The sequence below is a fragment of the Acanthamoeba castellanii genome (genome assembly GCF_000313135.1).
Source record: "Acanthamoeba castellanii str. Neff unplaced genomic scaffold scf7180000084239, whole genome shotgun sequence".
NCBI lineage: Eukaryota > Discosea > Longamoebia > Acanthamoebidae > Acanthamoeba > Acanthamoeba castellanii.
The window spans coordinates 7,200-16,837 of NW_004457312.1; the positions used below are offsets into that span (position 1 = coordinate 7,200).

Consider the following 9,638-nt stretch of genomic DNA (forward strand, 5'->3'; position numbering starts at 1 on the left):
GGGCTCGCGCGAGCTCTACTTGGCCGAACGAGAGATTGTTGCAAATGAGCACTAGCCACCGCTCGGCCGCGCCTTCCACGAGGAACGGGTAGCTCGTCGCCGCCACCTCAACATCGCTTCTTCTCTCTTTTTTGTCCTTCATCGCAAATAATCCAATCTTCGCGTGGCGTGGTGCCTGTCAATCGTTTATGCAGAACCACACACGAAACGGCCTCGCTGCACCCCGGGAAGCCCTTTGCGGTTGGGCAAGGCGAGTGTTGCGGCACCGGCGTGTTCGCGTTGTTGATCAATCCTTTATAAAATAAGGAAAAAAGAAATAGCTTTGGCTATTTCTGTATTGATGGGCCATTGTTATTTATTTATCATTTGTTTTCTTTTATTTTTTTTTTCATTCTTGCTTATTAAGATGAAGCTGGTCGAAGCGTGCGAGTTGGTGTTCGTGGCGGAGGGGGTGCTCAATCTTGTGAGCGGCTTCTTGCTCACGTTCTTTCCTGCCTTTGTCATGACCCAGCAAGGCCTCCCTGCCTCGGTATCGTTCGCCTAGCTCACACAGAACAGTATTCTTATTATTATTATTGCATTTATTTATATAATTAATTAATTCCTATACTTATCTACAAACAAAGCATGCTGATAAATGGAGACTTATTTTACATGTTTTGATTTATTTAGGACGAGCTGGCCAACGGCAACTTGGCCCAGTTCGGCACGCTGGTGCTACTGCTCGGCTACATGGGGGTACGTGCGGCGCTCTGGGCCAGAGGGCTGCCCACTCTGGGATTGACACCACTCTGGTTACACACGCGCAGGTGCGAGCCCGCGCGACGCCCAAGGTGATTGAGGCCCTGCTGTTTGGGGACCTGTTGTGGTGCGCCATCTTCTATCAGTTCGTGATCACCCACCACGGCCCTCTGCCCACCTGGACCTTTGGCTCCCACTTCTCCCTCTGGATCACGGCCTTCCTCGCCGTCAGCCGCACCACCTACCTCATCGCCTCCTACTCCTCCACCTCTTCCTCTTCCTCTTCCAAGACCAGCCATAGCACCAAGAAGAAGCCCATCGCGAAGAAGAACTGAACTTGTTCGTACAAAAGACAGGATGTCACTCCATCAAAGGCAAGTCTAACCATCTTTGAGAAGAGAATTGCCAAAAGGGCCAAACTAAGAGTGTCCAGGATCTGTTTAGGAAAGTAGACCGCTTCACCAGGAGGAATCGTCAACAAAACAGTCATTAGTGGACCAGGATTGAAGAAAGAAGGTACAAGGCCAGTTCCGAGTGACAAGGTGCACGCTCTTGAGAAGGAGAAGAAGGCCTGGCATTGACGGCGAGAAGAGTCTATAGAAGAGTCACGATATGCTGTGTCGCAGCCCCAAGGCGTGGAGCGGCCCGCTCTTTTGGTTTCCAGCCAATGTCAACGCTGTGAACGCGCGCTTCACCGCTCTCCAGGTCGTTGTCGTGTCTATCCTTGGCATCATCTTTCGCTACAATGAGATCATGCGTTATGCTATCGCTGGCATGTGTGCCGACTTTATCCTCAGGTGCAACCTGCCTCCCCCCTCTAATTCGCATCTCTTTCATTCAGCCATTCTACTTAATTCTGAGATTCTGTTCAATCTTGGATTCTTGTGGGGCTGGCGCTACGAAGGCTGTTTGCAGGAGGTCGTGCTTCGATCCAGGGTACCATCGCGGAGTTGTTCTCGTACTACTTCAAGAGGGAGATGGTGGCCGGACCCCCCAAGCAGTTCGCCGCCTTCTGCGGCATCATGTTCTCCGGCTTGGCCACACTCTTCCTCTTCCTCGGCGGAGAAGGCGAGTACGGCGCTGGCGATGGCGAGGGCTTCTTCATCACGGGCCAGATCATCCTCGGCGCGCTCGCTGTCGCCGCTGGCATGGAGGCACATTTCGCTCCACCCCCCAACTCGACGCTCTTGGGCATGATTGCTCATCGGCTGGTATGCGGGCGGTGCGCGTGCGCGTGCGTGTGCGTGTGGTGCGTGTGCGAGCGCGAGCGCAGGGCGTGTTCGGTTTCTGCGCCGGCTGCATGATGTTCACGATGGCCGTCAAGCTGAAGCTCGTCAGCCACCACGTGTTCGACATCTGTGAGGACTCTCTCGACGAAACCGAGGAGGCTCTCGCCGAGGAACGCTCGTGGCCCATCGGCTCCGTCGTCTTCTCCTGGCTGTGCGACGTACATGCCCCAGCCAGTCCTCCCGCACCTTGCCTCCGCATCTATCTGGACTCACCGGTGCCCACCGCCACACGCACACGCACACGCACATGACCGCACACGCACATGACCGCACACGCACACGCCCCCAATAGAAATGCCCTCCGTTCAAAGTGTTCATCTTCTTTGATAACTCCCACGGAGGCGCTCCAAAGGCGAAGTCGAAGAAGGAGGACTCGGAGATGGACGAGAGGTCCGGAAGTGGCCGCGATGGCGAGAAGGGCAAGGATAAGGGAGGCGAGGCGCAGGAGGAGATCGATGGCTGGTCTGACCTCGAGAGCGAGGACAAGAAGCGAGGTACCGATTCGACGCGCCGCTCGCTGGGCCAGCGCATCTGGCGGGGCAAGCTGCTCGACGGCAAGAAGCAGGCCACCTTTGAGCCCAAGTTCAAGGAGAAGGAGGTCAAGGAGATCATCAACCTCACCTACAAGGAGCAGGAGCTCGAGGGCCTCGAAAAGAACGACGGTCGCAAGTACGCGCTCTCGCCAACCAACCAATGACATGGCCATCGACACGACTAACTCTGCGACGCTGGCTGTGTGTCGTGTTTGGACAGGCTGCACGAGAGGCGCGTGGTGCTGGGCACTCCGCACACCGAGGAGATGATCCGCTACGAGTGGAACCCGATCAGGAACATGAAGATCACCTACATGGGCGTCCCCATGGGCATCTTGGGCATGGCTGCCGCGTGGTACGCACAGGCCACATAACTTATTTATTTGCGTGGCTGCCGTGGCTTACCATTCGGCCAGGCGGGTGTGCGACGCCGTTTTCGCCGGTACCGGCAAGGGCTGGTGGGCCACCTTCGGCATCGCGGGCGCTGCGCTGCTGCTGCTCTTTGCCGTGATGTACCTCGTGAAGATGTTCCTCTATCCGAGGAAGGTCCTGTCCGAATGGGACTGCCCCAGTACCAACCTATCCCGCATGAGACAGACTACTGTTTGCGCTAACTCATCACACACCGCACACATGACACACGCCGCACACATTGCACATCGCACGAATGAATGACACAACAGTCCAGGGTCCGTTCTTCTCGGCCGTGACGATCGACATTTTGCTGCTGTCCTTCTTGATCGAGAGCGACCACAACGATTTGGCCAAAGTCTTGTTTGTACGCCTTCCTTCCGTTCAACAACCCAAAGTCGTCGCACTGTCTTATCATCAACTGTGTGTGCTGTGAGGGACAGTGGATTGCGGCGCCGGTTCAGCTCTTCCTGGGAGTGAACGCCGTGGCGCGCTGGGCGCTCGTGCCCCACTATATTGAGACCATCAACCCCAACTGGATGATCCCCGTGGTGGGCAACCTCGTCGCTGCGCTGGTCGCGCCTCGGCTCGACGACGGCTACGACGAGGTGCGCACTTCTCGTCTCTCTGACTTTAAGTGAGGCAGAACTCCTCTCTTCGGCTTTCTGACGCTGCAATGGGGCATCGCATCAGGTCGCCTGGCTGTGGTACGGTTTTGCTATTCTCTATTGGATCCCGCTCTTCGTCATGTCGGTCCTCCGCGTCACCACCCGCGAGGCCTTGGGTACTCAACCGCTCCCCATCACTTTGGTATCTCGTTTTTGCTCACCCCTCGTCGCATGGTGCTCGCTGCAGATGACAGACTGACGTCATCGCTGTTCGTCTGGCTGGCTGCCATCTCGGTGGCCTGCAGCTCCTACGTGGCCATCAAGGCGGCCAACTGCCACTGCGACCCCTGGGAGTTGGACTACTACCCTCGGTACATACAACATGATGAGCATCAGTTATTTGCCTGTCCCTCCACTCATGCTTTTTTTAATGTTTTGCATTCCACACACAGCATGCTTTATTTCGCGGCCGTCGGCATCTTCCTCGTGCTCGCCTACATGACTCTTCACCACTACTTTGGCCGCAACAGGTACAGCCACTGCTTTAAGTGTGCATGTGCGGTGGGCGTGTGTGGGTGTGCGGTGATATGTGCGTGTGTATGCGGTAGCGCATGCATGAGCGAGCGATGATGTGTTGCTGACCCGCAGACCTGCGGTACAGGTTCGAGATGAGCTACTGGGGCTATACTTTCCCGCTGGCCACGCTCTCGATGGTGACCATGGACTACTACCAGTTGGTCGGCTCGGGCCTGCTCAAGGCGCTCAGTTGGATGTCGCTCATCCTGGTCACCTTCGTGGTCGCCATGTGCGCCCTCCACACCCTCGTCCTCCTGCAGAAGCGGGCCGACCTCTTCGTGCCCAACGAGAAGTGGGGACCGCTCTCCTTCATGAAGATCATCCACTTTGCCCTTCGCGGCGCCACCAAAAAGCTGGAACGGTACGACACACACACACACACACACACACACACACACACACACACACACACACACACACACACACACACACACACACTCGCACCACGACACGCACACGACACACGCACTACACCACGACACACACACACACACACACACACACACACACATACATGCCGAACGCAGTTCGTTCACATTCTACCATCATTAAAACAGATTTGGTCGATTCCTGGACGCCGACGACGAGAGGAGCATCGTGCGGTTCGTGCGCATCTTCAAGTCCATCCACATGATGCACGCCGAGCATTCGCAACACGAGGAGCAGATCCTGTATCCCTTCTTCAACAGCTACTTCCCCGGCTACTGCCGCTTCGTTGGCAAGGTACCTACTGAACGACTGACAATCCAACTTCCTGTTGCGTTCGACTCATGAATAACACACGGCACACGCACACATGCACCACCGCACACGCCGCACGCGACACACCGCACTCATGAGCACAGGAACACACCGAAGGCGAGCACGAACTGGCGGAAGCTGCCAGCGCTGTGGAGAGCCTTCTTCACTCCGACAGTGCCGGCCAGAGAGCAAGCGTACGACTCACATGCCACCACACACACACACACACACACACACACACACACACCACACAACACACAACACACGTCGTGTGCGGGCACTTACTGATTCTTTTTGGAATGCGTTTGTTTGTTTGTTTGTTTGTTTGATGGCGGCAGGCCGTGCAAGACTTGAAGAAGATGTTACCGACACTGATCGAGCACCTGATCGAGCATCTGGACTATGAGGAGCTCTACGTCAACCACGTGCCCAAGAAGTACTTTAACCCCAAAATCACCCGCAAGCTGGTACCCTCTCCTCTCCCCAAGTCAACTCTTAACTCTTACACTCAGCATTATCTTACTTTTTTTTACTCCACGCAGACCAGGCAGATCTGGGAATCGACTTCGGCCGAGAAGTGGGCCGTGCTGGTGCCCTTCGTCATCAACTTTTCGCCCCTGCTGGGTACGTACCACCGCCGGCCTGCTCATCAGCTACATCACCCATTGTGCACGCTTGGTTGTTGTTGGTTGTTGTTGGTTGTTGTTGTTGGTTGTTGTTGTTGGTTGTTGTTGGTTGTTGTTGGTTGTTGTTGGTTGTTGTTGGTTGTTGGTTGTTGGTTGTTGGTGGTGGTGGTTGTTGTTCTCAACGTTGTGGTCTTGAATCGGTGTGTGGGATGGGCTTGCAGGCCAGAAGGCCCGTTTCCTGCGGTGTCTGCGCTGGGCGATGCCCGAGAGGATCCAGCAGGTGGGCGGCATGGTCTACGACGGGGTCTCGCCCACCATGTGGCAGCGCCTCACCAAGTTCGTGCCGGAGATGGCGCCCCGCGGCGTCTTTGGCTGGACCCGATACTACTAAAAAAAAAGGCAGTTTCTCCTTCTTTGGACATTGTGTTTGCTGTAATCCGGCAATGCAATTTTTATGTAGCAACAACTTGCTACCCAATGGTTGAGCAGTGGGTTGGAGCTTTCTTAGAGAGCTGTCTGTTTCCCCCCCCCTCCATCATCACCATGTTCACGCCAATTTCCTCGCTTGCGTTCTCTTTGATTTCTGAGCTTTTTTTTTAACATAACCCACTCAGTTCACTTCAGCAGCTGTGTTCTCTGTCTGCCACCACAAAGAGAAGATCTTGCGTGCACGACCCACCACTTGTGTGACAGGCAGCCATGGCGGACAACGACGACAACAAGGTGATCCTCACGTTGCGTGAGGCGGAGGAGTACGACGGAGACGGCTTCTTTTTCTGTCCCAGCGAGGTGCGCGATCCGCCACCAACCTTCCGGTACGCGATTGCCCTCACTAGTATTACTTATATTATAATATAAAAAAATAAAAATAAAAGAACATTAATACGATTTTATGTCCGACAGGTCGTTGGGCTGTCCGTTGGTCCGACTGGCGGGTCGGCAGGTGGTCAGCGTCTCCACCTCGCTGGGCACCTATGGCATGGGCTCCTACGGCGCGTTCGGCCTCGGCCTCGGTCTCATGCCCGACCTCGCCGCCTGCCCAACCTATCAAGCCAAGGTCCGTGCGTGCCGTGCGTGGTGCCGTGCGTGTCGTGTGGCGCCGTGCGCAGTGCTGACAGTTTGGGGTGGTGCAGGTCGGGGCCGTGGCGAAGTACATTGAGGGATGCGCAGACCGAGAGAGGGAGATGATGGAGTACCTGGCTCCCGCCGAAGAACAGCCGGAAGAGACGAGTAATGCAGATGATGACGATGATGACGACGACGAAGATGATGATGATGGTGGTGGTGGTGGTGGTGGTGGTGATGGCGATGGTGACGACGGCGATCGCGCTGACAAACAGCCCAACACGGAGGAGCAGATGAAGCAGGAGCGCAAGAAGATCGAAGAAGAGCAATCCAAAGCGGAAGACGAAGAACGAGATGAAGAGGGAGAAGAGGAGGAAGAAAAGAAGGAGGAAGAAGAGGAGGTGGACCCGAGTACGGTACGAGATGAGGCCAAGTGGCAGGAATCGGCGTGGGAGCACGAGTGGTTTGCGCTCCTGGCCTGCAGAGCGGAGGACTACCTGCAGCTGCAAGGTACGTGCGCCCAGCACTCCCCTTTGTTTTTTAAAAAAAAACACAAACAAGTGAAGCCTACAGACAGCCTTCTTTCCTTTTGGTACTCACAGGGAAGCCGTACGGCAAGACCGGTTGCAGCCACTTTCTTTTCCTCGAGGCGGTCATCACTGATGCCCAGCTCACGTGCGACGCCGCCTTCTAGCCTTCGCCTCCAGTCACCGGCCAGCTGACACGACACACAGGGACCGCACTTGTCGATTTGAGATGAAGCGATGGCGGCTGGAGGACCACTACACGCCGATCTACGAGGCCATGGTCAAGCGGGACATGGTGGCTCCGGGCAGCTACGCCCCGGAGCCGGGCACCAACGGACCCCACCCGCTCTACGCGCTCGTCATCGACTTCCTCCGCCAACGCCCGGAGCTTCTTCTTGGCACCACCGAGGCCTCGGCGGCTGAGGCGGGCGCTGACGACGGTGGTGGTGATGTGGTGGTGGCCAAGCCGCGTCTCCCCGAGTCGGTCCTGCACGATCTGATGGCCAAGCCCTTGGGCTGTGTCACGCGTGTGCTGGAGGTGCGCCCGAATGTCAAAACTGCTCTGTGACCAAAGCTGGTGATCGACCTGACACTGACCTGCTGGTGCCATGGCGTCACAGTTGCCGAAGGACCCGGTGGAAGAGGTGAAGCGGTGGGACACAGAAGAGAGCTTGCTCGATGCCTGGGTCTTCACTCGCCATGTACTCTGTGGTTAACGAACAACCACCATCGATTATGATTTCTCTGTTTGCCTGGTCGTGCGAGTTTGGTTGGGTGAAACACACAAAATACGTCTGAAAAAGAAAGGGGAAAATGTAAAAGAAAGAAAGGGGAAGCGAGAAGGCATTCGAATTGTCGAAGTGAGAGAGAAAGAAGCTTCGATGGCGGATTATCGTGAGGGGCGCAGCGAAGTGAAGATGGATCAGCTGCAAGCTCAAAAGTACGAGGAGATCATCGACATGCTGCTCGCTGCCGGTTACTTCAGGGCTCGTATTTCGGCCCTCTCCCAATTCGATAAGATCATCGGCGGCCTCACGTGGTGTATCACCGCGAGTAACATCGACGTCGATATCGACCTCTTCTTTGAGGAGGAGGCGCAGATCAAGCAAAAGATGTACGCCCTTCCTTTACTTCAATTTCTACACGCATTCGTTTCATTTCGTATTTGATATTGCACTACACGCGCGTAGCGGCTTGGATGCTGACTGACACTGATTCCTGCATTACGTAGTGAGTTGGGAGAACGCATCGAAGAGGCCCTCATCAGGATGAAGTGCCCCTTCCCGCTGCAGTCGTACGAGATCCGCGGTCTCAACACGCCCAACATCTACCCCGTCATCCAGTGGCTGGTGAAGAAGGTCATCGAGACCCGCGCCGAGACGGGCGACCTCCTTCGTCTCTTCTCCGAGTCCCGCTTCCGCAGCGCCGGCTACGACCTCGGTGCGCGCGACCCCGTCAAGGCCCCCTCGCCCGCCGCCCTCACCTTCGTCTCCGAGGCGCGTCTCTCCGCATGTGTCGTGTGCGGTGTGTGCGTGTGCTGTAGTGTGGTGTGTGCGTGTGCGTGCGGTCGTGTCTTACGCTGATTTCCTGCAGGTGGCCGAGCGCTACAAGCCGCAGCGCCGGTACAGGCGCGGCGCGGCCAAGGCCTTCCAGGATGAGGAGTCCCGCGTGCAGGCCACCCTCCTCGAGTACGGCTACAAGGGCACCACGTCCTTCATCGTACGCCCGCCTCCCTCCCTCCCCCAATATGCCGTCTCTGCTCGTGGTCGGCTGACACCGCACACACGACACGCACGACACGTACGACACTAAGCCGCCGGAGGGCGAAGGCGAGGGCGAGGGCAAGCGGCGCAAGAAGTTCGACGACGAGCAGGACCGCCTGAAGGAGCAGGAGGAGGCCACCCGCGCTGAGCGCGAGCGGATGGAGGCCGTCATGCGCACCCTGGCCTCGATCGAGGGCGCCGGCAACGTGTCCACCAACAAGCTCGGCTCCCTCGTCGGCACCGACGCCGACTTCATTCGCGAGGTGCGTGCCACTCACCCCTCCACTCGCTCACTTGTGTTGTGTGCCACTGAACGTGTCGCGTGTGCGGTGTGTGCGGTGTGTGTCGTTGGTCGTGTCGTGCGTCACAGATTGCCAGCGAGTACGCGAAGAAGAGTTCGGACATGGACCTGAACGAGGCGCAGCTGCAGCAGTACTTTGGTGCGGAGCTGCACAAGCGGCAGGTGGAGAGCCGGCAGAAGCAGATCGAGCGGGAGAAGGAGAAGATCGGCGAACTCCGCGAGCAGTACCAGGAGCTCGACGCCAAGATGAAGCAGCTCCAGGAGGACCACGCCCGCAGGAGCGCGCTCAACAAGCGCATCCAGCAGGAGATCGACAAGATGCAGGCCCTCGAGACCGAAGAGGTCCGACACGACCAACGACACGACACGAGGCGGTATTGATTGGGATTGAGCTGATGGCTGTGAGCGGTGGATGTGTGCAGAACGCGGAGGTGTTGAAGACGCTGCGCAGCCTGGT

At 56.8% G+C, this 9,638-nt stretch overlaps 5 protein-coding genes across 5 annotated transcripts in view; 4 read left to right on the forward strand and 1 right to left on the reverse strand.

Moving 5' to 3' along the window:
- ACA1_318870 (uncharacterized protein) overlaps positions 1-142 on the reverse strand; it is a gene marked incomplete at both ends in the record, with an annotated part of 6,491 nt that extends 6,349 nt beyond the window's left edge. The window contains one exon of the mRNA XM_004334545.1: positions 53-142. Coding sequence (XP_004334593.1) covers positions 53-142 — 90 coding nt within the window. The remainder of the gene's footprint in view (positions 1-52) is intronic.
- Positions 143-406: 264 nt separating this feature from the next.
- On the forward strand, positions 407-1,076 carry ACA1_319080 (uncharacterized protein; the record flags this gene model as incomplete). Its single annotated transcript, XM_004334546.1, has 3 exons — positions 407-529; positions 673-738; positions 810-1,076. The coding sequence occupies 3 exons, from the start codon at positions 407-409 to the stop codon at positions 1,074-1,076; spliced, it is 456 nt and encodes a 151-aa protein (XP_004334594.1).
- A 277-nt stretch (positions 1,077-1,353) lies between these two features.
- ACA1_319090 (C4dicarboxylate transporter/malic acid transport protein) lies at positions 1,354-5,916 on the forward strand (the record flags this gene model as incomplete). Its single annotated transcript, XM_004334547.1, has 17 exons — positions 1,354-1,538; positions 1,646-1,952; positions 2,015-2,188; positions 2,323-2,699; positions 2,784-2,918; positions 2,980-3,134; positions 3,247-3,341; positions 3,418-3,582; positions 3,668-3,758; positions 3,830-3,953; positions 4,035-4,112; positions 4,244-4,519; positions 4,716-4,881; positions 5,004-5,093; positions 5,238-5,366; positions 5,442-5,523; positions 5,747-5,916. 17 exons carry the CDS (start codon positions 1,354-1,356, stop codon positions 5,914-5,916), a joined length of 2,799 nt encoding a protein of 932 aa, XP_004334595.1.
- Positions 5,917-6,224: 308 nt separating this feature from the next.
- On the forward strand, positions 6,225-7,685 carry ACA1_319100 (uncharacterized protein; the record flags this gene model as incomplete). The annotated part of the gene is made up of 5 exons (XM_004334548.1): positions 6,225-6,340; positions 6,429-6,582; positions 6,659-7,100; positions 7,193-7,265; positions 7,325-7,685. The coding sequence occupies 5 exons, from the start codon at positions 6,225-6,227 to the stop codon at positions 7,683-7,685; spliced, it is 1,146 nt and encodes a 381-aa protein (XP_004334596.1).
- Positions 7,686-8,034: 349 nt separating this feature from the next.
- Positions 8,035-9,523, forward strand: ACA1_319110 (fidipidine, putative; the record flags this gene model as incomplete). Its single annotated transcript, XM_004334549.1, has 5 exons — positions 8,035-8,231; positions 8,349-8,634; positions 8,711-8,836; positions 8,931-9,143; positions 9,251-9,523. Coding segments are annotated over 5 exons (1,095 nt in total), but the record flags the coding sequence as incomplete, so codon positions are not given.
- Positions 9,524-9,638: the final 115 nt, after the last annotated feature.